At 42.2% G+C, this 27,926-nt stretch overlaps 1 protein-coding gene across 14 annotated transcripts in view; it reads left to right on the forward strand.

Annotated features, from left to right (window-relative positions):
* The window catches only part of UNC79 (unc-79 homolog (C. elegans)), a 238,074-nt gene that overhangs the window by 170,164 nt on the left and 39,984 nt on the right, over positions 1-27,926 (forward strand). For 13 of the 14 annotated variants that reach the window (XM_014549096.1, XM_014549088.1, XM_014549086.1 and 10 more), the window contains 10 exons: positions 1,901-2,008; positions 8,216-8,299; positions 12,108-12,210; positions 14,615-14,755; positions 18,288-18,326; positions 20,397-20,509; positions 20,599-20,684; positions 21,556-21,729; positions 24,406-24,474; positions 27,494-27,604. In XM_014549096.1, coding sequence (XP_014404582.1) covers positions 1,901-2,008; positions 8,216-8,299; positions 12,108-12,210; positions 14,615-14,755; positions 18,288-18,326; positions 20,397-20,509; positions 20,599-20,684; positions 21,556-21,729; positions 24,406-24,474; positions 27,494-27,604 — 1,028 coding nt within the window. Of the gene's footprint in view, positions 1-1,900; positions 2,009-5,551; positions 5,669-8,215; positions 8,300-12,107; positions 12,211-14,614; positions 14,756-18,287; positions 18,327-20,396; positions 20,510-20,598; positions 20,685-21,555; positions 21,730-24,405; positions 24,475-27,493; positions 27,605-27,926 lie in introns of all 14 variants that reach the window. The other variant, XM_014549097.1, reaches the window with a different exon arrangement.

The following is a 27,926-nucleotide window of genomic DNA, read 5'->3' on the forward strand; positions in this document are numbered from 1 at the left end:
GATGGGCCACACAGCCAGGTGGTGGCAGTGCCGGGCCTAGTCCCTCGATTCTAGTCCTGCTTCTCCCACTGCTCCATACACAAGCCACTCCTTTGAGGACGGGCTCAGCTCTTTTATTTGCCCGGGTATTTCCTGAGGTTTCTGACTGTTCTCTACCTCATAGGACAGAGCTGTGTACCTCAAAGGTACTCTGTGAAAATCGGTTGAGTGAACGTTAGGGTATTTGAAAAAGGGCATGCTCCAGCCAGGCAGGGGAAGGGAAAGACCCTGGTACTAACCAGGAAGTTTCCTAAGGAAACTAGGGTAGCTTCTTATTGTTTGGAGCCAGGAAAGTTTCTGCATATAGATGGAGGAAGGCATTGGCCTAGAAGCTGTAGAGGTCTATAGGGTGGGTATATCGGAGACTATAGAAGGTCTGTGGGGTGGGCGTGCATGATATATAGGTTGCAGGTATGTTGTGTGTGTATGTGTGTTACTTTCTTTATTCATCCTTATGTTAGATTGTTCCCGGGATAGTAAGGAGAAAGTTGGTTTTATATTAATATACTTGTTCCTAGAATAAGAAGGAAGTATCTGACAATTACAATAATGTCTTTAAACATTTTATAATGTATATTGTACAGTCATATAATTTTATATCTGTAGTGTCCCACCTCCCACAGACACACAGATCTCCTCGCCTTCCTTGCTGGGTGTTGGATGGAGACCCACGCTCTCACCTAGGATCTGTTTTACTTTTATTTCTGACAGTTTTGCAAGTTTGGTGGTCTTCCAGCAACAGAATAGCATCTGCTTGCTTAAGTTGTATATATTGTGGTGTTTTGCTCTGTGGCAAGAACAAACGATTGAGCATAGGAAAAGGATGAGACAGAGACATGACTAAGCTTAAGAACTCGAGGCCATTTAGGGTGGCATCCCTCACCTGCAGCATAGAGTCACGAAAGCACATAGTGGCGACACCGATGTGCTCTCTGTGTCCGATAGTTAGTGCTGCTTCAGGTGGCAGGGAGGTTTGTAAGAAATTTTAGGAGGCTTCCTACAATAAACTATTAAACTTTTCAAACGGTTTTAAAAGATAATCTTTACCTAGAATAATGTGGAGTACCTTTTCCCCATTAGATTACTAAGACAATACCATATACAGAAAATATTTCACCTTGGATACATTTGTCAAATAGAAGAAGCAAACGATACAGTCTGTTTCTTGCTCAACTAATAAAATATAAAATCTGAGTTAACATTATTTCATGTTCAATCCAGTCTCTGCCCCTACATTACATATGGTTTAGCAAAGTTATAGACAAGTAAATAGGAAATTACATTATAGTGTTTTTGGTTAGGGAGAGATTAAGGACAGGGTGCTCTGGAATTACATAAGAGTGTTGCCTGAGCCAGTTTTTTGTTTGTTTGTTTGTATTTGGGGGGTGGGGGAGGGGTCTCAAAAACCATCCTGGAGGAGAAGTTTTCTGTGTAAATTGAGATGTAAATGATGAGTAGGAAAATGCCAGATAAAGGTGGAGTGGTGGAATGATATAGATGGAATGAACTGTAAGTGAGTTTAGGTGTTAGATGAGAAGAAATTCAGTCTGGAAGGTGAAGGGACCTGCTCAAGGACAGGCAGTTGTGAGCATGTGAGGCTTAGTTTTGTGCCTGTGCTGTCGTTGATCTCCGAGAGGCATAGCTACAGATGCAGAGTGTAATACGCAAGCAGTTCTCCATGAAACTTTGAATGTAATTCCATTAAAGTAATTAGTAGGGTCAGAAAGTATATAACGGTATATAATGGGTATATAAGTAGAATGAGTGTATTAGGCAAGAGGGGAAAGTATACAGAAAAGGTTCTATCTAGAATTTATTTTTAATCAGTGTCCTGAGTTTTAAATACTATTTATGCTTGCAGATCCCTCTACTAAAGGACTGTCTACGTTGGAAATGCCACGAGAATCCTCGTCTGCCCCTACCCTAGAAGCAGGTGTGCCAGAAACAAGCAGCCATTCCTCGATATCAAGTAAGATTTCTTCTGCATTGATTTTGGAACATTATCTGCTACATTATTTTCAATTTTCACACACTTGGTTTTCTTTTTTTAATGTTGTGTTAGCTTCCTAGGTGACACTATGCTGTATGTTCTCAGAGACCCTGAGGCACGGGCTTACCTTTGTGAACATCTCAAGTGTTTGATAAATCTGTATGGTTACTGATGGACCAAGAATTCTCATTTGTTAAGAAATAATCACTGAATTTAATCATTCAATAAAATAATAATTACATATTACAAGCCTAAACATAAAACATGGAACGGGTTTTGGGACAAGTGGAAAGCATTATGCATGGCGGAATTTTACATGGAACATTTTAGTTTGAATTCCTCCATCATTAACCAAGTTTTATCTGGGTTAGCATAAAATAGATGTATTGGATATCTCATGATCCCAACATCATGGTGGAATCAAGTCCTTTAGACCAGGAAATAAAAATGGCCTGAAATTTTTACAAGATCTATAAGAGGCAACTATTTGGAAACTGCCTTCAGTTGTTGGGTCCTAGATTTTGTCATGAGGAGCTTGAGTTCCGCGGAGGTGAGGGTAAGGGTGTCCACCTGGCTCAGTGGAGGCAAGTAAGAGACTTTAGATAGGAAATTGTCTGCAGGAATCAGATGCAAACAGGCGCAAGTTCTGCAAACTCTGGTCCCGTGTGCTGGTATCGTCTGTGTTCTATGTGGGCACTGCCCGAGGAGCTGGTTAATTTTCATCTGACTCTCTTGAAATGAGGATGATTCTGAAAAACCAGATAATGATCTTAACTTAAATGCTGGACTGGTAGTACGGAACCACATCATCATCTTCATCGTTCATTCATTCATGCTTTCATTCATTCAGCAACTAGTTATTAAGGGTCTGCTGGGTGCAGGCACTGTGCTTGGCACTGAGGATCAGATGTGAATACATAGACATCTCTTCTCCTCAAGGAGTTCACGGTCATCTTAGTGATAAGAGCAGCACTGATGTACATCTATCATGTGCCAGACACTGTGCGGAGTGGTTTACACACATTGTGGTCTTATTCAGGCCTTACATTAGCATTGCATGGCAGAAGTTATTGACCCCATTTTATAGATTAAGAAACAGGTTCAGAGAGGCTAAATGACTTGTCTGAAGTCACACAGCTAGTAAGTGGTAGAGACAGGAATTGCTGCCAGGTCTGTTTGACTTTTCAAGCTCATGCTCTTTTTGTATACCGTGCTGCCTTAGAATAATTCACAATCAGTTATAATAGAGGTGATAGGAACTCTAAGAAAGAGTTTCCAAGTGCCTGTTATTTTCCCTTTTGGTAGCAAAGAAGAATGGTTAGTTCTGAATCTAGTTGTTCTTTTTTTTTTAATCACAAAAAATCTATTTGATAACCTGATAAAATGCCCATTAAAAAAAAATCTATTTTTACTGATTTCAGAGAGGAAGGAAGAGGGAGAGAGAGATAGAAACATCAATGATGAGAATCATTGATCAGCTGCCTCCTGCACACCCCTACTGGGGATCGAGCCCACAACCTGGGCATGTGCCCTGACTGGGAGTAGAACTGTGACCTCCTGCTTCATAGGTCAATGCTCAACCACTGAGCCACAACGTTTAGGCTAAAATTCCCATTTTTACTAAAATCATGAAAGTGTATTTTCTCCTCCTGATTTTCATGAGCCATATGAAGAAAAAAAAAAGGTAGTGAATTTAGTTAGAATTCCAAGTTGGGTATACTTTGAGATAGGATGACTAAGTCAGTTTGAATTCAGTGCTATTTAAATGTATCATAAAATAAATGTAGCCAATGTATCATAATCCCCATTCATGACTGAATGAAGGCCTTTCTGATTTAGCATAGCGCATCCTTAGATTTCCACCTTCCTCCTTCTCTTCACTAAAAGCGTGTATTAGATGGTTCTTGCTGATATGTTCTTGGAGGCATAATGCCAGGGATCTTATACACTGAGCTAACTATTAAGGATTTTTATTCTTAGGGAATTCTGTTGTCTTTAAAAACAGGGAATTGGAGAAATTATTCAATCATTAGAGGTTTTACATCCTTTTTTTGCTGTTAATTTTTAAATTTCTTAAATCTTCTAAAAGAGCTTCACTTTTGAATTTTAAAGAGGCTGTACTTTTCAAGTGAGTCATAAAGTTGTAAGTTTTACCAATCAACCAGAAGAATCAGAGATTTTTCATATTAGTTTGCATCGTCATTTCCATGAATTCAGTTAAGCTGGATTCCAAGACACAAGAATTCCCATCACACCCCTCTCTTTTCATCAGTTTATTAGCTGATTATTTTGTAGCTAAGCATGCCATGACCATCATGAAGCAAACAGCATGCTAATTACATGAAAAGCAATATTGTGATTGCTTTCACACCACACCAGGCTGCTGCCTTGGTACCATGATTGAGAAACCTGCCTATGACACTCAAGACTTTCTAGGGACCATACAGTCATCCCAGTTGCTACCATCCCCTCCTGGGTCATGACGTACAGAGCTTCAGTTTCTGAAATTGTCCTTATAAGAGGGTGAGTGGCCACAAGTTCTCACACATCCTGGTGTTTGGGATCCTGTAGAGAAAGCACATCGGTGGTGCACTGCCTTTCTCGCTGGGCGGGGCCGGGAGGGGTGGGGCTGCTGGGGAGGGATCGGAGGACCGTGGCAGGCGGCTTTCTCATTGGCAGTCTCCTGGCAGAGGTGCTTCTCCTGTTTCTTTCTGGTTTGGAAATGCTTATAACTTGACATTTCATTGGTGGCATATTTGTCAGTGCCCAATTGCAGAATAAAAATGTTACCACAGCTTTCTGACACAAAGATGTTAGCTAACCTGATAAAGACGTGTGCTAGAACATACTCGGGGAATACTATCCGAGCCACACTTCTCAAATAGCAGGCTCATACAGAGATTGAAAACAGCATTGACTTCGGAGTCAACATGCTCTGGTTTTACGACCACCGTATTTGCTGGTTGGTTCCAAGTAACATGATTTCATCAGCTTCAATTTCTTTTTAAGAATTGGGGTTGATATGTGTCATCCTACTCTAAAATATACCTGTGTGTACTCACACACTCACTCACACACACACACACACACACACACACACACGCACACACACACCACGGGGACGTCAGGGGATATAACGGAAACGGAAACTATATGTGCACAAGCTCCATTAAAGAAAGTTGAACTTTGAATTCAAAGTGAAATTATCTGTCTTAAATACTTTTTTTGGAAAAAGGCAGATATATAAATAAAAAGTTAATGACAAAAATCATGTTGTTGGACTAAATATGTACAGGCTACAGACAGTGCCCGTAGGTGCCGTGTTTTTCTCTACCGAGTGGAGAAATGTGCCTGGAATAGCGTGGTGCTTTAGTTTTTCATTTGGATAGAAGCATACAGTTTACCAAACAGTGACGAATAGCCGATGGAGACTCAATTAAGATTCTATCTGGATGTGTAGAGCCTTTGCGTGCCATGCGGATTTATCCCCCTAGTAATCATCTCCTAATTTCCTTCATATAGCTCAGTATAGGCAGATGAAAAGGGGATCCCTGGGAGCTCTGACAGTGAGCCAGTTAATGAAGCGACAGCTGGAACATCAGTCTAGCGCCCCCCATAACATCAGCAACTGGGACACTGGTGGGTCAAGCTTTTTCTTCTTGTTTTACCTCTCAGATGAGCTAATGCCACTTTCCCTGGGTCCCTTCTGCTCCCTTGTTAAGGAATAGATGTTCTCTTGTGCTCTGTGGTTAAAAAACCCTTAAAGTAATTAATAAGTCTGCTTAAACTTTCCAAGCATTCTAGAGCCACCTGTTCTCCCATCTAGGTTAATCCAACTCTTCTTTCCCCCCCTCTAAGACCCAGATTCCAGATATTAGGTTATCTATCTGGGAGTTTAATGATGTAAATGCATAAAGGAAGGAATGGCGCTATGATTTCATGATGTGAATTAAAAGTACAAAACGAAATACCAGGTCACCAACATTCTTGGTTTTATAAATTGTAAAGTACCCAAATAAGGGACTGTTCATAGTAATAATAATAATAGCCAGTGTCAGCCTAGTGACATCATGATCTGCCAGTAGGTTTGGGAATGTGAGCTGTGTGTCCAAGTCAGCAGGGCACCAGGTTTCAGCCGCACACCCTCATGCTCATACGATGGAAGTGCATCTAACCTCAATGTTAAAGTAAGAACTGACTGCCGTGACATGTCTGGTTTACACATGATCCCTCTGCATTTTCTACACTTTATTACCATGTTTTTCTGCACATGTACCACTTTCTCAAGCCAGTACTTACGGCCTCAATCCTGTTCTTTTGAGTGCCTGCTTTTCTTCTTTTTAATTAAATGGGTCATTTGGGTTACGAAATTACACATGTGAAAGCACTTTGCAATATGCATGCACCAGGAAAATATCAGGATTTGTCACTCTGACCTGGGGGCCAACACTTGGATCGGGCTAATTTAGTACCTTGGCTAGTACTTTCTGGCTACAGTTATATGCAATTATTTTAATATCCTTCCTTAAGACCAGGAACTATAATTTCCACAGGCCCAAAATCTTGGGATAGTGTTATTTTTTCAAAACCATAATAGTTACATAATTTCAACTTATTTCCCCCCAGTCTTCAAAATAAATAAAGAAAGAAAGAAAGAAAAAGAGAGCTGGTCTAGATGACTGAATCCTACACACTATACTCAATCCTACATTTAGCAGATAGTTTCAGTTCTCCTGGCCTTTATAAGGGTTGTTAACATTTTGCGGGTTTAGTGTTTTATCTTTCATTTACTGATAGGTGGTAGTGAGTAATGAAATGCCCAAAAGCCGACAGGCAAGGAGACCAGGAGGAAGACGTTGGCTAGCCAGTCTTGAGAGTTTGGGCGACGTCTTCTGTCCACACCAAGAGGGCTTTGCTGCTCTCTTTACTGAGAGGAAGCTGTGTAAGGGACTGAGAATGAAAGCTTTTGTTTGGTTAGTTCTTTAGTAATTAAATGTCCAGCTTTTGTTCGGTTGACCTGTGGGCTCCAGAGAGTAGTTCACCATTGTGCTGTTTTCTATAGCAAGTAGCTCAGCCTAAGCTAACCATTTTAGATTCTGACTACAATGACAACCCAGTTTGTCTGACTCAGTAGAGATAAAAAGGCAAATAGAGCTCAATTTCCAATCTAAATTTTAATCTAAAAAAAATCCGCATGATGCCAAATAACCCATTTAACTGAATTTTTCACTTTTCAACCAAACTTCCGCCTTGTTCATGTCACTCTGGTGTCTCAGTTAATACTCACTATTTCCATGCTGTCTGAATTTCTTTCACCCGGGTTTCCCGGGGCTGTTTTTCCATCCTCCAAGTCGGTCACCAAGTCTGACTAGAGCTTTAATCACAACATTCTTGTTTTTGTTCATGCCATAAAAAGTTCTCCCCAAATCCAAGGTCAGAGGAAAGTCGATGAACGTGTAGTTCAGTGTTAGGAGGCATAGTACGTCATACCACATACATTGATTCAGTGGCTCACTAGCCTGCAAAAGAACAGATCTAGTTATGTAGACACACCAAGAAAGACAGCCTAAAGCATGATCGAGTCCCCTCAGCATGCACTGCTCGCTCACAAAGTACCTGTCTCCTCCGTCCACGTATAGCTGGCTTACTTCTTTGCTTCATCTTTCACATGAAACCAATGTTCCTGAAGCACCGCTCCCCCATTTCCACCCCTGCCCCCTTATTCCTGTTCCTCAGTCCTCACACGCCTGTCATTTCCTTGCTACCAGTTCCACATGTTTTCTGTATGATCATTCTGACCATTACCCCAAATGATCACTTATGTATTTATTGATTCGCATAAAACATTTCTTTATGGCTGTAATGTTAGCCTTTTGTTTTTTCATTTCATATCAAGAGAGATGAGATTTGAGCTCTTTTGGGGGTGATAGTGGTGGAATCTGGACTATTTTTGGATGGTTTTAGATGCTCTGCTGCTATTAATTGCATTTCATAGACCTGACGGGCAGATTTGTAGTGAAACGCCAAACAGCCCTGCCCTAAAAAGTGGGATGTTTCTTGTAAATGTTAATAATCAACTATAACCATGACTGAAAACATGGCCCCAAGAGATCTGGTTAAATTCTTTGGATTGTGAATTGTGCTCAGTTGACCACATTGAGACTGAGATGCTCTATTTGTCCACAGAACAGATACAGCCGGGGAAACGCCAATGTAACGTGCCAATGTGCCTAAACCCTGACCTGGAGGGACAGCCACTGAGAATGAGAGGTGAGTGGAGTCACAGAATCTCAGGCTGTGAGAACTAAAGAAACTGTATCTGTCAATCATTGAGTCACCCAGCGGGTGCGGAAATCTTGTTTGGCAGCTCTGTGAAGTGGCTCCCACCTTTGCTCAAACACCTCCAGGGAGCAGGAATGCATGACGTCTCTGAACATGACCAACAGGAAGTTATTCCTCAGAGAGACTTTCCAACCCTCGGGACCACGCAAAGCAAGTCTAGTCTCCCTCAGTAGTCACCTGTTGCTTTTTCCTCAGTCTGTCCTGGAACACACATCCCTGGGTCCTTCGGTATTCCTCCCGATATGTGTCAGTTTTCCATATCACCCTGAATCTGCTTCTCTGGGCATGGTCCAGCTTCTCTGTGTTCCCGCCAGAATGTCGAGGTCCCTGATGAATAGGTTCTTTTCAGCCTCTGCAATGGCACAGAGTGCGCTCTTGACATTGTGCTGCTCCTAGGAGCAAGCGGAGAATGACTCTGTGCTAAGTTCATCAGGACGTGTCTTTTCAAAACTCTTCTCATGGCTAGTTAATCATTACTTTTGTTCTTTTTTAATTCAGAAAGCAGGTTAACCTATCATTCGTAAAAAGTAAAAATGAATCATGACCACATCTATTAGCCGCTTAGATCAAGCAGACCTGCTATTCCTATCACTCTTATTTTCCCTAGGGATGAGGGGATATTTATCTCCAGATGTTGCTAACATTTGTATGGCGCTGAGTAGCAGTTATAGTCTCCGTATCGGATGAGAGGAGACTCTTCTCATTTAGGGGCCTAGGAAAAGCTTTTAGAAGCAGAAATCAGGGTGGTCGAGCAAACTCTGGTCCCTGTCCGTGACCTAGTGGCACAGTTAGCAGCACACACTAGTGACACAGTTAGCAGCACACACTAGTGACACAGTTAGCAGCACACACTAGTGACACAGTTAACAGCACACACTAGTGACACAGTTAGCAGCGCACACTAGTGGCACAGTTAGCAGCACACACTAGTGGCACAGTTAGCACACACTAGTGGCACAGTTAGCAGACACTAGTGACACAGTTAGCAGCACACACTAGTGACACAGTTAACAGCACACACTAGTGACACAGTTAGCAGCGCACACTAGTGGCACAGTTAGCAGCACACACTAGTGGCACAGTTAGCACACACTAGTGGCACAGTTAGCACACACTAGTGACACAGTTAGCAGCACACACTAGTGGCACAGTTAGCAGCACACACTAGTGGCACAGTTAGCAGCACACATGGAGTGAGGTGATGAGAACAAAGACGGCGAGGCTCTTTCACGGTAAATGAAGAGCCCGTTGATGCAGCGTGGGGACGGAGTGTGCATGTGTGCTTGCTTTACCAGTGGTTCTCAACCTTCCTAACGCCACGACCCTTGGTGACCCCCAATTTCATTGTTACAAATTGAACATAATTAAAGCATAGTGATTCATCACAAAACAATATGTAATTATATATGTGTTTTCTGATGGTCTTAGGCAACCCCTGTGAAAGGGTTGTTCGACCCCCAAAGGGGTCATGACCCACAGGTTGAGAACCGCTGCTTTAGACAGACCAATCCTTTATGCTTTCTCTTATCTCCCAGGTTCAAAATCTCCAGCTTGGAAATTGGGCTTTGGAGGAGGTCACCTCTTTATTCTAAAGTTTCTAAGAACCTTCTATTTCTGTTCCTAGTTCCGTGTGGCATGCTCACTGGGTATTTAGTAGGGGAACCATAGGTGGTGGCACCAGAAGTGTCACCAACAATGGGGGATCATGAGACTGCCTCTAATATTGCAGACTTAGTGGTGACTTAGCTATAACGAAAGGTAGCTGAGGCCTATGGCTTCCTTTTGCATTTCCCGCCTTCTCTGGGCACATTGCTCTTTGCTCTCACATCACTAGCTAATGTTGCCCTGTGGGAACCATTGCCCGTAACTAACCGATATGCTTTCATAGGTGACTGCCAGGAATATCGCATCACACATTCTGCGTTGTCCTTTGAAAAAACAACTTCACGCTGCTATTGTCAAAAATATCTGTTCGTGGTGTTTGTACTGGATAATAATCGGTTAAAACCACCCAAATGATTTTGATTCCCTCCCTTTTCTTGACTTGAATTGTGATTTCTGCATAATAACAACAGGCAGTGATCTTCTCAAAGCCTTGACTCAGGCTTTTAAAATAATCAATTTCTTATGTTTCTGGTGAGACTGTGCATATATCACCATATATCTAATGGGCTGAATTTTTCCATGTTTAGCACAGGCATTTTGGAATCTGGTAGACATGGTCTGTCAATATGAAAAGTATGTGGAGTGTTGGGTTTAAACTTTCCACGTTTTGGTTTCATGCTCTTTACCACTTAATAATCAATCTTGTCTTCTTTTATCTTGGCCCACTTCTTGCCTTTTCTACTCATAATCAATTTACACTTATGCTGATAATAAATACTGTTGCTTCCATTCCAAACTACATCTTTAAGAAAACAACTGGAGATCTTTGTTATTGATACACTTGGGTGCACTTAGGAAAGAGCAGCATCTCAGAAACGGCTGATAAATAAGCGGTAAAATTTGGATTCCCATTTGGGTTCTTTAAATGTAACATAAAGGTATTTCAGATCCTTTCCTTGGCCTTTTGGGTCTGCAGATCTCGGGCTTCTGAGCAGCACATTTGGAGCCTTTGATCAGGCGAGGGAGCCTGGCCAGCCTGGCAGCATTGTGCCTCTTCGAAGTCTTCCATACCATTTTCTCCCTCAGATTGACGCACACTGCCTGCCCACTTGGCTGGGTTTCTAAGATTTTTATGTCAGTTCCTTTGGAAACCAGTTCTCTGCATCATCATCTTCCCCCGACTTAAGGAAAGATCATACAGCTATGTTTTGTTTTTCAGCACCACGTTGCCAGTTCCTTGATGAAAAACAGATTCTTTCACGGCCATTGGGTTTCCTTGCCTCCTCTCCTGCTTGGAGAGCTCAGAGTCTCAGGTTGTTTCGTAGAGCAGAGCGTGACTCTACACCGTCACTCTGGGATTCTTGGAGTGCCTCGTTTCCACGCTCCCGGACACGGGCCCCGCGCTGCTGGCTTTCTTGACGGAGAACAGTCTCCTACTCCAGATGTACTCATCACTAGACCATGTTGCCAAGATTCCTGCCTCAGATTTCTCTGACGGCATCAGAACCCCAAATTTTAAACTGTGTAGTATTGATTGGCTGAAGACACTGGCTGATTCTTTCCAAACACTTGATATTTCATTTTTAAATGTTTCAGTTTGAAAAATGAAGTCTTTTGCTTTGGGGCTTATCATATTAATTTCCAAAGTAAAAAACATCCGGATATTTCTCAGCTCAAACATCTCCTCTTACTTAGGGGTGTGGAGTTCTGGGATCTTATTCCTTTCCCAAAGTCACAACATTTTAGTGTTAGTACATATTTGTGATTTTAGAAACACTATTGTAAGGGCAGCTCCCATTTATGCCTAGCAAATAAGGCCAAAACTCATTTAGGGGAGTCGAGTAGATTTCCCCCCTTTTTCATCTTGGTCCTAGTACCCTTATTGGCACCTGAACTTTTTCTAATTTTTTCAAGGTCAAGAAGCAAAGAGAGAGATAAGAGTATGGCTCTTAAAGCCATATGAGCAGAAACAAATCTCAATCTGGAATTCATTTTACTCTTGAGGGGTTGGGCTGCCCACACCACTTCCCTGTGAATGTGATCTTGGGAGGATTTATAAGAGGAGAACAGGGCTTTTCCTGGCCCCACGAAACAGATGTTTACTCACCATTTGTCTCTGCTGCTTGCCCAGGGGCCACTAAGTCCAGCCTGCTGTCAGCACCCAGCATCGTCAGCATGTTCGTGCCAGCACCCGAGGAATTCACAGATGAGCAGCCGACGGTGATGACTGACAAGTAAGCGCACACAGTGACTTCCTTCACGGTGTTTGCAGAATTTGAGAGTTTGCTCCCTGTGATTATGAGAAAGCATCAGAGGAGGCATACTATAATTTGTTCTTCAAGTGACTGTAGCCATAAGTATTGGTATGCATTTATTATTCTAGAAACACGGCAGCAAATGACTCCACTTATGCAGAGTCATTTTAAAAAACTTGGACGAATGCAGATAATATCCACTCACCAATGATTCCAACAATAATTTCAGACAAATAAAACCCCTCAACCAGAAGCTTCAAATTGCTAGTATGGGATAAGTTGGAGACTTGATCCTTATTCCCATTCTACCAGCAGGATCTGTTCTCTGAATCTCAAACTGGTTATGTCCTGGTTTGTCAGCCTTCAATATCCCCAGATTTCTTACAGGATAAACTCCAAATGCCTTCACTTACAAAAGGCCCATTTGATTGTGAAGGTATGGCCTTGCCACTCCTCGCCGGGAACTCTTTGTCAAACCCCCTCATCGTCTCCAGAGCATGCCTGGTGTGTGCTCTCCTCTGTGATTTCATTGGTGCCCTTCTCTTTGTATTATCTCTGCCTGGTGAACTCCTATTCATGCTTCAAAACCTAGTTTAAGGCGGATTCCCTGATTCCATAAGGCAGAATAAGTCATGCCATTCTCCAAGTTTCCATAGTATTTGATGCATCTATCTATTTTACCACTTATCACAGGGTATTTTAATTGTTTAGTTGTTAGCACATACATGTTTTGTCATATATTGTGAGTTCCCTAGGGTCTGGGACACTTTCTTTGTGTGTGTGTTAATCCTCACCAGAGGACATTTTTCCCCATTGGTTTTTAGAGAGAGTGGAAAGGAGGGAGGGAGAGGGAGAAAGAAGGAGAAAAAGAAACACTGATGTGAGAGAGACACATCCTTTGGTTGCCTCCTACACGTACCTTGACCGGGGCCGGGGATTGAACCTGCAACCCAGGTACATGCCCTTGACTGGGAACCGAACCTGAGACCCTTTGGTTTACGGGCTGATGCTCTAACCACTGACCACACTGGCCAATGCGGGACTGGGTCATTATCTTCTATTTTATTCGCTAAGTTCTCTACACATTGCCTGGCACATAAATGCTTATTCAGTGCCTATGATAAAGAATAAGACTTACAGGGTTTTAGGTTTGGAGAGATCTCATTGGAACAAGGAGACTGCCTGGTAAAAGTGACCCAGGTAACAAATGGGGTAGGCTTGTGACAGAAGGAGAGGAGAGAGGGGTGGAAGGGGCTGGTGCAAAGATCCATGTCGCTGGCCCCAGCTGACGGGCATCACTGAAGAGGAATGGTGCCTGTGTTGACAGCTCCTAGGCGTGTCCACGTGTGGGGCACCTCGCTGCTGTGGAGGAGGACTCCTGGCTTCTGCTTTGGTGTAGTTTCCCCTTGTGTTATCCTCCAAGTCCAGTCTCTCCTAGTTGCCTTCCTGCTCGCCTGTGTCTACATTCCATTTATCTTTTTGGCTACAAATGTGAATCCTATCTTTTTAAAAAGTCAATTTTAGGAAATATTTCTATTCTATTCTATTCTATTCTATTCTATTTCTATTCTTTAGAAAGTTTTTGGATGGAAGGGTCACGGTAGCGATCATAGCTCGGGTTCCCTTGCTCTTCCCAGTAGGCTTTCCCTTCACATTATAGAGCTCCCAGCTGTGGCTGAAAAGAAGAGCGTTGGCTTTGTTGAGATGAATTAAACTGAGCCTGCATTAGGTAAGACGAAGAGCAATAAGTCGTAAGTCAGTTAAGAGCAAGTGCCATTGTGTTTCTCTCTCTCTTTTCCCCCTTTTTTGCTCAGTCCCTCCCCCTGTGCCATTGTGTTTTTACATATAACACTCTGTAGGCGTGGTGACTTCATAAAACTGACCTGAGAGGTAAAAGAGCCTGCTCTCCAGGCTCCCCAGGCTTTCTAGAGTGTTCTATTGACCCAAAATGGGACATTTTTAAATTTAAAAGCTTAGGAAAGCTTCCATTTGTGTCTAGGCATTTTTCATTTCAGCAAATGAAAAATATCTAGTTTCTGACTCTCCCTAGCCGTACCTTTACACGCATGAAATCTCTCAGCTAGAAGCTGTAGACTTAGTCCAATAGACGCTTGTTGTAGGAGTCAGTTCATGTGTACGCCAGATGTTTGTGAGCTGAAAGGATGTTTCAGCGGTCAAAGCAACCCTCCTGGTCTCTGCCATGCGTGCCGGCTGCTTCTGTGTCTATGGTGAGGGTGGCACGGGGTCTCCTATTTATTGTTAGAGTGAGACAGACCCCTGACTTCCTTTGGGGGACTTTCACCAGGAAGGGCTGTATGGGATTTGTTCTCTGCTGAAACCACTGTTGGCTTTCATGGAAGGCACTTCTCTGTTTCCCTTGCAGATGCCATGACTGTGGGGCCATCCTTGAGGAATACGACGAGGAGACGCTCGGGCTGGCCATCGTGGTCCTCTCCACGTTCATTCACCTGAGCCCGGACCTGGCGGCCCCGCTGCTGCTGGACATCATGCAGTCCGTGGGGAGGTGAGCGCGGCCTCTGTGGTGCTTGGTGGGAAGGAGCCTCATTCAATTCATATATTGAGATAGAAGCTGCCAGTTCAAAAGTGAAACATTTAGTAATCTTATCGATGCTTGATATTGGTGGGATCCACTCAGACTAATTAAAAAAACGGAATGAACCAAACTTTTGGTGAATTTCCCAGCTGTGGAGGGTCACGAGTCCCAATGCAGAGTGAAGCCAGAGGAAAACACACCAAGAAAACTGTTGCTTGTTGTCTGTTTCTTTGTGAGCTACTGGAGGTAACAGTGCTCAGAACTGTGTGAGTTCAGAGTAACTGCTTGATAGGTTTGAGATGTTATTCTTGTTCATCTCCCTTGGCCGGTTTTAAGAGGGTTCTCTGGGCATTTTGTAATCTTGGGGTGGCTCACTTAATAATGCGGTTGGGGCGTTGGCATGTGGGGGCGCAGAGCCGAGGGGAGTGTGGCAGTGTCACAGTTCTGACTCTGAACAAGGAAGGATGCACATACCTTGGGAGCAGGGCCTTCCTTCAGCCCGACCGAGGGAAGATTAGAGTGAGCTGCTTTGAAAAGTTTCATGTTCAGAAGCTTCCATTTAGTAGATAAGACCTGAGAAGAAAAGTGAAGTATTTTATGAATATAAAGGAGGTTCAATTTCAGTAACGAATTGTAGCCCTAGCACGAACGACTTACAGAGGATGGACTGAAATTCCACTGGAACGTATTCCGTTTCCAGGCTGTGTGGGCACGAAGCTAGGCGCTGTAGGCCGTGGGCATTAGACCGAGCTGCTGCTCTCAAGTGCTTTGTGGCTTAGTTGTCGAAGAGGACGGCGATGTGTGGACCAGCTGGGTAGCCAGACAAGATAGGACATGATTAAGAGCTGTAGTGAGGGGTATGTGTGGTAAGTGCTATAGAAGTTTAGGGTGGAAGTGATTTCTTAGGGAAGTTCTCTGTGGAGGAGGTAGGGGAAACACTGGATTCTGCGAATTCCTGGTATTACAGGGAGGGAAAGAGCATGAATCTTAATGGAGCTAAAATTTAATTTTTTTAATGAAGAAATTATGATTTCAAGTTAAAAACGAACAGGAAAGCATGAAAAACCCCTTGGCCCTAAAAATATATGACTACTTTATCTCCCTTCCCCCAGTTTCTCTGTGGTATCCTTAGGAGTATATACAAGTCAGAGATGATGTAACTATTCTACCTTTCACACTTACAAATAGCCAATATGAAAAGTAAGCTATGAACACGGGGGGTGGAGAGATAAGAAAAAATGAATTATTTCATATAAACCCTTGATTTTAACCTCATCATAATAATCATGGAATAAATTTTATACCAACTATCAACAATACTGTGGAAGTGAGAGTTTTTATTAATGTCAGGTCACAATTTCTACTCGAATACTTTGCCGTGTTACAACTGGTAGGATTATTGCTCTGGTCTGGTCTGTTACCATCTCCTTGGAGTAGCTGATCTAAGTAGTAATTGATATAGAGGGGTTTTATTTTTTGATTTTACATTAAGAGAGAATAAACCTGGTTCAAGCATGGCCAGCTGTTAAGATGGAAACACAAGCTTTAAAGAAAAGTAAAGGAAAAACAGCAGACACATTCATATATATATATATATATAGATATAGATATATAGAGCTATATATATACACATACATATATTTAAATCTCTACCTCTTTTGGGGAGACTGGGAGAGAGCATTTAAATCAGGGGTGGGGAACCTTTTTCTGCCAGGAGCCATTTGGATATTTACAACACCATTCACAGGCCATACAGAATTATCAACTTAAAAATGATGTTGCTATGAAAACAGCTCCTTGATTTATTGAATTTCGAGTCCTGCCTGCTGTTGCCTTGGCAGGGCCAGACCAAATGATACGGCCCATGGGCTGGATGTTCTCTACCCCTGATTTAAAGCAAGTTTCCAGAATTCTTAACCTCAGCTGATTCAGCAAACCTGCCAATACAACAGATTCAGCAATCACCTGATTCAGGGCTTCCTTGAATGCCTCTCTTCCACAGGAGGTCATGTGCATGCATGAACAGTGGTTTATTTATTCTAGTCTCACAGGAACTATTTCCAGGGCGTTCTACGAGTATGTGAGTTCAGCACAACCCTTTCATTTATCACCCAAGCCTTTCCAAATGATTTTGTATTTTGCTCCCTATTTACATCCCCTTTAAAATTTACCCACCCTGCCCTGGCCGATGTGGCTCAGTTGGTTGGAGCATCGTCCTGTACATCAAAAGGTGGTGGGTTTGATTCCTGGTCAGGGGTACATACCCAGGTTGCGGGTTTGATCCCTGGTCGTGTGTGTATGGAGACAACCAATCGATGTTTCTCTCTCACTCTCCCTAAAATCAATAAAACATATCCTCAGGTGAGGATTATAAAAAAAGTAAAAAATAAAATAAAAAATTACCCACCCTTTTTTCTAGGTATAGCCTTCAAGGTCACATTTACTGCATCATTAATTACTGTTGATTTCACTTGCCGATATTTATCTTTTCACTGTAGTATCATTAGCATGAGAAGGCCCATGACCAAAGCAACTGGGAATAGTGTCTGGTGTTACAGGTTGCTGGACCTTCTATTTCTCTCCAGTTGTGTTCTTGGCTCAGATCACTCTCTTGTGGTCTTAAGCAAATAAATTTGTAGCATTTTCTTTATTTGTTTGTTTTTATTTATTTTTTATTGATTTCAGAGAGGAAGGGAAAGGGAGAGAGAGAGAAACATCAATGAGAGAGAATTGTTGATCAGCTGTCTCCTGCACGCCCACTATTGGGGATTGAGTCCACACCCTAGGCATGTGCCCTGACCAGGAATCGAACGATGACCTCCTGGTTCACAGGTCAATGTTCAGCTACTGAGCCACACCAGCTAGGCTGTTTCTTTAATAGCTTACTGATCATGGCATGTTTTTCTATACCTACCAATTTAGTATATTCTCCTTCTGTACCTATAGATTGTTTCCACGTGTACAGAACCATATAGTTATACTTTTCAAAAACTTCATGTTATATAATGATTACTTATCCTAATACATTTTTCAGTTTGTCCTTTCAACTTAAGAAATAGCTGACAAATAACCCGCTACTCATTTTACTATCTTAGAGAGGCGTTTACAATTTGCGATTTGTTTGTTAGGGTTCAGAGGTTGTATACGAAGAAATGCATTTTGAGTTAATATGGGGTGGGGTGGGCCAAATGCTATCCTGACACCTCTCTGGCCTGGCTGTAGAGGCCACTTTGCAGATTGGCTGGGCGATATTAAACCAACTTAACTGTATGCATTTCCGTGGGAATATCTGATTTGTTGCAGAAATCAGCTCTCAGAAACTAGGTTAAGTTGAACCCTGTAGCCTGACCACTGTGTGGGCCCTCTGTCCCTGGTCAAGGGAATTGTCAATGGTTTCACATGTCTCGCTGTCTAGACCAGATCCACACGGTCCTACCGCAGTACTATGCACTTCCTCATGAAGGCCTCAGATACTCATGGACTCTGTTTACTTGCTTCCTAGATTGGCATCCAGCACTACTTTTTCTAATCAAGCAGAAAGGTAAGGTCCTAAAGTGAGCCCAAACCTCACTTCCTTTTTGTCTTTTGTGCTTGTCCATCCTGTTTCTAAAACAGCAGAGTGTGTACCGTGGAAGGAATATTGTTAGTTCAGTTGCTGTTCCCCAGAGCACGTGTCCATTTTCTCTTCACACCTTCATTCATTCCTTCATGCGTTCACTCATTTTAGTCAGTATTTCTGAGCCCACTCTGTACCAGGCATTGTGCTAGATGCTAGATTTCAACTCAGGGCAAAACGGACATGATTCTGACCTTGTAGGGCTCACAGACTGTCTTGGAGGCAAACATGAACAAAATATTTGTACGAGTTTATAATTGTAAACAGGACTGAGTGCTATGAACAAAAAGTGTAGTGAGACATGTGTAACATTCATTTATTCAACAAGCATTATGGAGTGACGACTAGGAACTGAGGATATGGTAGTTAACAAAACAGCACATCCTGGCTCTCATAGAACTTATATTCTACTTGGAGAGGCAGACAATAAGCAAATTAATAAGGAAACTGGTATGTAATTTAATATCAGTTAGTGCTAAATGCTATGAAAAATAATCAAGTAAGTCTAGGAGATGGAGAGCTACTGGAGGTAGTGTTTTAGATATAATAGTCAGGGCAGCCTCTGAGGAAGTGGCCTTTGAACAAAACCTGAAAAAGGGGAGGTGCGTACATGCAGCGATTAATAGAAAGAATCTTCCAAGCAGAGGAAGCAGCAAAGACTGTAAGTCAGGAGAGGACCTGGTGTATTTGGGGAACAGGACTAATGTAGGCTGGAGCAGCATGAGCATGGGAGGAGGGGTAGGGGCTGAGCTGGCAGGGGGAATGGGAGGCCATTGTAAGAAGTCCGACTTGTACCGAGTGGAGCAGAGAGTGGGGAGCGATATGACTTAGCTTTATCACACACCCAACCATGTATCCCATCATCATCCATTTTATTTGTGAATGCATTTCAAAGTAATTTTCAGACATCAGCATGCTCCCCCAGTATGCTAATTCTTCAGCAGCTATCATTAATAAAGTTTGATTTTTGTTTCTGTTTTTTTTCTAATGCAAAATTTACATACAAGAATGTGCACATATCATAAGTATACATTAACCGAGTTTTGACAAATGCATACACCTGCATAACCCAAACCTCTGTCAAAATAGAACATTACCATCACCCCCAGAGAGTTCCCTCATGCATCTTCCTAATCTCCACCCCCCTACCAGAGGCAAACACCATCGTGAATTTTCCCACCATACAGCTTCATATAAATGGAATTACTCTTTTGTGTCTAACTCCTTAGCATAATGCTTTTGAGATTCATCTATGTTTTTACATGTATCAGTAGTTAGTTTCTTTTTCAGAGCTGACTTCCTCTTTCTTCTGGTAACTCACCCCCTAATCACTCTGGGACTATCCTTTCTAATGCTTTAATCTGAGGGCCAGGGCCACATAATCACAGTGGCTCCCTCTTTTGACATGCAGAGATGGTACAGCGGGTAAAGGAGGAAACCGCACACATCAAAGTCCTATCCATTGTACAAGTACCAACCCAGAGCCCCTCACCCCCCAAAAACTTCCCAGCTTTCCCACTAGGAATGAACACCCCCCTCCCTGTATTTTTTCTCAGAGAAGCTCTCTCTTATAGCCAGTGACACTTTCTGGGAAGATCTTACTGATAATCCTCATCCTGCGTTCTAGTCCTGACTCTGCCAGTCTCTAGAGGATATGGTAGTTTATATGGTAGTTCACTTGACCTTCAAAGACTTGTGGTCTTTGAAGGTCACCTTTCATCTCTGGGTCTCAAAACCCTCATCTGTACACGGGGGTGGCTAGAATTAACCTGCGGCCACCCTGGCACTTCCTGGTTCTCTCTTTCTAAAAACTTACCAGCAGGATTCTATTTGATTAGACTATTTCATCTCACGAATGAAAATGACAATAAGGCATTCCATCCGTGGGTTGGTACATGTAAATGCCTGAACTCTAAATAAGTAAGAAAATAAATACCTAACCTCATTCGGTTTGTCCCACGATTCCTTGTCTTTCCTTTCCCTGCTCACCCCCAGCATGATGGTTCCGGGCAATGCAGCGGGCGTGGCCAAGCAGTTTCTGCGCTGCATCTTCCATCAGCTGGCCCCCAACGGCATCTTCCCGCAGCTGTTCCAGAGCACTATCAAAGGTAATTCATCCGTGGGGAGTGCAGGCTCCATTGACGTGGCTGGTCGCCGGAAACCGGAACCTCACTAAATCTGACTGTTCACTTTCCAGATGGGACTTTTTTACGGACCTTAGCCACGTCTCTGATGGACTTCAATGAGCTGAGCTCTATTGCTGCTCTCAGTCAGCTCCTGGAGGTAGGTCTGCTTTGATGACACTCTAAGCTCCCACTGAAATCCCTGCTGAGGAAGAAAGTCATTTAATTTAAAATTTAAAGTAAACAATTTTCATTTAAAATTTAAAATAATTTAAAGTTTCAAAATTAATGTAAAAATTGCCAATGCCTAGGCAAGTGTCAGTTAGATATTGTGGTTTTGAATGAATTTACTATTTACCTAAAGCGTCTCGACACCCTCAACCAAAGGGTGGACCATTGAGAACTCACCTCTGAGAACTTCCTACCTTTCTAAGGTGCGGTGGGTAGAGCAGTGTGCGCTGTGTCATGAGACTTGGATTCAAGCGTCAGTTTCACTTATTCAATGTATCACGAGATTCGGATTCAAGTCCTGCTTATCTGATGTATCACTGTCATGAGACTTGAAGTCAGTTCTCAGCTCCACTCAGTCGTTGCATTGCGAGACTTGGATTCATGTCTCAGGTCCTCTGCTTATTAGCTCTCTCAATTAGCTTGGAGTGTTGGCAGGTTGCCATAGGGACTTTGCTGCTGGTCATTACTCTTAGTCTCTGGCCAATAGAGTTTCCCGCAAGCATCATTCATTGTATCTCTTTAGCACCTAACCATGCCAATTGTAGATGTTTAAACGATGTTTTTCTTACTTACATTTCACCTTTTCACACTGAGTCAATGATCACAATTTTTCCTCCTGCATTTGTCCGAACGTGTTGATTTTTCTCTGTACTCTTGCCAATTGCAATGCTTACCCTATACAGTAGGTACACAACACAATTATAGCCTGAATATGTGATTTTAAAAATTGATCTTTACCAAGTAGCTACACAAATTCCCATGCTGTTTCAGCAGTTGATCGCCTATGCTTTTGTTTTTAGGGTCTAAATAACAAAAAGAATTTACCAGCAGGGGGTGCTATGATACACTGTTTGGAGAACATTGCTACCTTCATGGAAGCTTTGCCCATGGATTCTCCTAGTAGCCTCTGGACCACGATCAGCAGCCAGTTTCAGACATTTTTTGTCAAGCTGCCTGGTGTTTTGCCTCTGAAGGTGAGCCGAGCCCAGGATTTCATTTTAAATTACTTGTTTCTGTTTGCAGATCATCCATCTTGTTTCATAAAGGGCTGTCTGGACTCTGTTAGCCCTGGAGTGGAGAAGATTATTTAGGTTGTTCTCTCTGAATGACCGCAATATGCAGTGAGCATTTTGACTTAGTGATTTCATGTTTCCAGTTTATAGAAAAAATTGTCAAGTGGATATTAAGTAAATACTTAGGTAAATGAAAAAGTAGTTTTCTCTAGAAGGAGACCAGACATATAATGTAAAGCTTCGACTTCAGAGAATTATCTAAATGGAAGTGATTGCTATGTATTGGTGAATACTGTACTTGTAAGACCAAGATGATATTCTTGATGGCTTTACACCCTCCTCTCTCCAACCCACCTTCCAAGAATACACACACAAGGGCCTCACTGGAAATCTGGTAGCCTAAGAAACATTTTCAACATGAGCCCACTAAACGTGAAAACAGAATCCTATGCTGTTGAAGCTGGAAGGGACCTATGAAAGCCATCCTTTCCAATGTCCCCATTTTCCAGATGGACTGCATATCCAGAGAAGCAGTGGCAGCGGGAGGATTAGCACTCCCTGACGCCCAGTCCAGTGTCCTTTCCACAAACAGACTTCTAGAGTCCTTCTAAAGCAGGGTTGACTCGAAGCATTCAGGGCTCTGCAGCTGCGAGGAAGAGGTGTTGGTGGTGACCATTGCTATGTCTATGAACCTCATTTGCTCCGCAAGCTTTTTGTGCTCTATGCAGATCACAGCTAGAAGTATTCAACTTGTTAATGAACCACTTGTTAATCTGACAGGTGAAGTTGCATGTTGGCAGCTCCTCTTCTAAATTGAGTATCACATGTATGTAAAATGTTTCATAAAGACCAATCACCTCTGATAATACCTTTTTCCAAATTGGCAGATTTGGAAAATGTGACCCCCCACATAGGTTCTGTAAGGTTGATAATCCAGGGACCCTTAAATTGGTGCTGCTTTCTTTGAGTTTGAAGTTACGTGAGAAGCAGGAATGCTGAGATCTTTACTCTCTCTCACATCTTTTGATTCTTGTCTACCCACAAGTCTGGAGTAGCTGAATAAATCCAAGCAAAAGGATTAGTGCTTTGAAACCATGTACGTATATAGCTACTGCACATGAACATGTAGGAAATCAAGTACACACGTTTTAAGTTGGCCACATGGAACCTCCCTGGGACCAGAGAGCCATCCAGGGCCATCTGTTGCTTAAGAGGAGGGGTAGGGCTAGCCTGGTAAACTCAAATGCTGATAGGCTGATGCTATAGTCAAAATATTAAACTTGGTCCCTGGCCAGTACCTTAGTGGTTAGAGCATTGGCCTGTAGACCGAAGGGTCTTAGGTTTGATTCCTGGTCAAGGGCATGTACCTGAGTTGCGGTTTGTCTCTCTCTCTCTCTTTCTCCCTCCCTCCCTCCTTCCCTCCTTCCCTCCTTTCCTCCCTCCCTCCCACTCTCTATATAAAAAATCAATGGGAAAAATATTCTTGGGTGAAAATTAACAAAAAGAAAAAAAAATTAAACTTGAACACTGACCAGTTGGACGTATTGCCAGTTGCAAACAACTGGCAAGTCTAAATTGTGACCTTCAGTCCTGTCCACAGGGACCACCCTGACTGCCCATAGGAGTGAAATGAGATAAGGAATAAGAAGAGTCCAGACCCTTGCAAACTGGAGAGCACCAGTCCCTTCCTACAGGGTCAGCTGCTACTCCTCTCCAGCCAACTGTTCTGTGGGAATGCAGGCCTCATGCTGTTGATCTTCCCATGTTTTCCAAAATGTTATTTCCTGATTTTAAAAACGCTCTAGGGACCTGATGCACAGCCAGTTTTCAGCCCCTGGTTCAAAGTAATGTAAATGTCACATCCACTCCGATGGATATTGAGCAGATTAAATAGACCGACGTTTCCCTTGGGAAATACTTGCGAAATACTTTCGGAACTTCAGAACATGTGTGAAAACTGCCCTGCTAGATCAGATCTGGGCCCTTTCTCTGATTATCTTCTGCTTTTGTTGTTGTTGTTGTTAATCCTGACTGGAGAATATTTTTTCTGTTGATTTTTAGAGAGAGTAGAAGGGAGGGAGGGAGAGAAGGAGAGCGAGAGAAAGAGAGAGAGAAACATCGATATGAGAGAGACACATTGATTTTCCCCAGGGTTTTGTCATGTCTTTTGGTAGCAGAGGAAGGGCAGATGAAACTGGCTTTTATTTGGATTAATAAGTCTAATGGTTTTAAATCGATCTAAGTTCCTTTTCAACATGGCCTTTAACAAATTAGTGTAGATGTGGGCACATTTAATATCTACCTATTTACCTATGTTAATCCATCCATCCATCCATCCATCCATCTGTCTGTCTGTTTGTCCAATTCTTTAATGCTATCTGATTTTATTTTAGGGATATATCTTTGAGAAATAGTTTATAAACTATGTTTAATTATTTAACTGTTTAACATTGTTTAATACATTTTTTTAAAACCCGAGAATGATGTTTATCAACATGAATATATGGCATGGAAAACAATAAGGAGGCAGCTAGATCTCAGATTTTGTTTCCTAACGTAAATGCTTATAGGAAATACATGAAGCAAAGATATATTAAGAAGGGTACCGACTTTTACTTTTTTCGTATTTGTTCACAGTGTTCTTTAGATTCCAGTTTGAGAATTATGATTTGCCTCTTGAAGATCCCCTCTACCAATGCCACAAGGGTATGTATGTTTCAGACAAACAAAACCAGTTGGTATTTAGTTATGTTTTCACCTGCAAAGCAAGCACGGGCAGTGCTGAAGGAGCAGTCGCTGCGTGCTGAGCGCTTCACTTTCAGTCTCCTTCAAAGTGTCCAGTGTGAAGAGCTCAACTATATCACAGCATCATTTTTAATCATTGGTCCTCTTAGTTTGGGGCCATGTCCATCAGTCTGTCCTCCATACGACGAACAAGGTGATCCTTCTAAACACAGATCTCATCACATTAATTCCTCGCTTTAAAATCTTTGATACTTTCTCATTTCTTTTAGGGTAATGTCCAAAATGCCTTAATGTGGCATAAGAAGAAGGTACTTCATTAACTTGCCAGCCTACCTTTCCAATTTAGTCTTCGGCTACCTGTCCCATCCCCCATGCCTCCTGCCTACTTTCAGAATCATCATCATCATCACAACAACAACCACTGTTTCTGAGCACTTACCAGATGGCAGGCATTGTGCTAACTGCTTTGCATTTATAGTCTTATTTAATTTCATACTTCCTTGCCTTTGCTTAGGCCATTTCCTTTACCTGAAATGCTGTATATCCTTGTCAGTGAGGCGAACTTCTCAATCTTCATAATGAGAATTTGAATTTCAATGAAAAACGCTCATATTCTCTGTAGCAACTTCCTCCGATATCATATCCCACAGTACGTGATAGAGCTCTCTGAATTAGCTCTTATATTGTACCGACGTCTCCCCAGTGAGACTGAGCTTCATGAATTCCAGCACTGCGTCCCGTTCACCTTTGCGTTCCTGGCTTCCCTTCTGGGCTGCGTTATATGCAATGGTGCAGTAGTTGGTACTGCAGTGGCTTGTGACTATTAGTTAATATACCAAGAAGGCACATTTCCCGTAATGTTTACCTTGAATGTGCTTTCACAGACTCATGGTTGATGCTGGAAAGTTGCAAAGAGATCATTTGGTCTAATCTGTTCGTTAACAGTTAAGGGAAAGGCTCAGAGAGATGAAGTCTTGGCCAAGGTTACAGAGCTGGTTAGTGGAACTTAGGTCCTTTGATTTCAAGTTCCTTGATTTTTCTGTTGCACCATATCGCCCCATGGCCATGCTGCTTTGCTGAATAAAAGAGCAAATTTCTATGTAGGTTTGAATTGAGGTTTCTTTATTTCTTGGCAAGCAGGGATGCGTTATATATCAACAGAGACATATTCCTGTCCCCATTCATCCATCATCCAAAGCAACATTTATACAGAGCAAAGAATGCTGAATCAGCAGTACTACTTCAAAGCGTTTCTTTTAAAGATTTATTTATGTGGCAAGTACTACATGGGTTTATGTGGGGAATACAAACAAATTAAAGATATAATTCCTACCCTCAGGGGCAACTCACATGTAATGAATTCATTTTTATATCAATAAGGAAAAAGGATCTTAAAATGACCATATCCTTTGATTTAGTCATTTATTTTCTGGGACTCTATTCTAAGGAATAAGAAGAAAATGCAAATATTGTGCAAAAATCTATTTATTGGGATGTTATCATGAAACGGACTTTGTGGTCATTGAAATGGATGATTATGAAGAATTAAGTAGCATTGAACATTACTTTTATTATTATATTAACAAAATGTAGGATTGTATATGTGTAAGATTTCAACTTAAAAACTTGTGTGCCACAAAGAAGGGAAATATAACAAAATGTTATCACTGGGTGGTAGGATTATGGATGACTTCTGTTTCCTCATCTATACTTTCTACAGATCCTGCATTTACACATGGAGCAGGTATTACTTTCATAATCCAGACAGTTAGGACTGTAGAGGTTCAGAGGTAGGGGGAATAATGGCATGGGAGTCTTTTGGAGCCCAATCTAAATAATCCTGTCTTCCCCACAGAGCAATTCTGCCTCTGGAAATTGCCCTGGAGTTTGGTTTTGAATCCCATTCGATATCTGCATGGCTTTGAGCAAATTACTTCCTGCTTAACTGCCTCCGCTGCAGCATAGGGTGCTGAAGCTTCAGAGTTACGAAGCAGATCACAGCTAATAGTGATGGAGGGCTTATCCCCTTTAATTCTCACAACAATACAGTGACGTGGAGGGCATTGTTATCCGCCCTTTGCAGAGGAGAGAACCAAGTCCAGAGAGGTTAAGTTACCTATCCAAGGTCACAGAGAGCTAGAGTTTGAAAACACGTGTGTGAAACTCTAGACCTGTGTCCTTACCTATTGTAGCATACTGTCTCCCCAGGATTGTTATAAGGAATTTGAATAAGAGAAACTATATGAAAACATCTAACTCTGCCTGATACTTAGTTGGTGCTCCATAAATGTTTCTAAATGGCTTCAGAAAGCATATGGATTAAAACCGACCCTTTATGGGTGGATTTCAGATGGGGAAAGCAAAACTGACAATGCCTTTTTGATGCTAACCTTGGCAGGAAGCTGGGTCATGATGAATTCTCTCTAAGCTAATCATGCTTTGGTGCTCACATGCCAGGGTTGGTTTGTGCTATGATGCCTTTCTGATGCTAAACCGTGGCAGGAAGCTGGGTTATGATGAATTGTCTCTAAGTTAATTGTGCTTTGGTGCTCACATGCCAGGGTTGGTTTGTGCTATCTAACTGAGGTGACAAACTTTGAGAGGAGCTGGATCTGATGAACCCATAGAGGCCTAGGGGTTCTGAGAAATAGAGTGGGAGATCTAATGCAAACCTCTCTGAGTCTCAGCAGCTGGGGGTGCACATGAGGATAGCATTGGAGTTAGGTGGGTTTAAAAATGATGCCGTCTGGAAAAAAATGCTTTCTTAAAGCAATAAAATGATTAAACCATGCTCTTCAAGCCATTGATTGAAGGTATAGTTCTGTTCTTGTTAGACCAACAGCGTTGGTACAGTAGCCACCTGGCAACAGATTTTAAATAAAAAGAAAAGAGTGATCCCATTAAAGTATCATAAGACTTTAATACTTTTTAAAATGAAAGAGTCAGCAATGGATTGTATTTGGCCCCAATCTCATTGCAGAGTTTGTTGGAACCGTTTTCAAAACTGCTCAGCTTTGTAATTCAGAATGCTGTCTTCACTCTGGCCTACCTGGTGGAGGTGTGTGGCTTATGTTACCGAGCTTTCACTAAGGTAAGTGTGCATAGTTGTGTCAAATCCCTGTTAGGCTAATTGCTTCAATATAGTTTTAAAATGGGTAATTCTACTGAGGTCTAATAAATATCATTGGAAAGAAACACTTTACATCTACATATATAAAAGCCTAAATGACTGTCTGACTGTTCGACCGTTCAACCGGTAGCTATGATGCGCAATGACCACCAGGGGGCAGATGCTCAATGCAGGAGCTGCCAAGCTGTGGTGACTTGGCAGCTGTGGTTCTCAGGTGATGCACCTGGAACCAGGGAGGAGGGAGCCTGATTCCAGAGTGCGTCACCCGAGAACCACCCTCTTG

The sequence above is a fragment of the Myotis brandtii genome, unplaced genomic scaffold, assembly GCF_000412655.1.
Source record: "Myotis brandtii unplaced genomic scaffold, ASM41265v1 scaffold535, whole genome shotgun sequence".
Taxonomy (NCBI): Eukaryota; Metazoa; Chordata; class Mammalia; order Chiroptera; family Vespertilionidae; genus Myotis; species Myotis brandtii.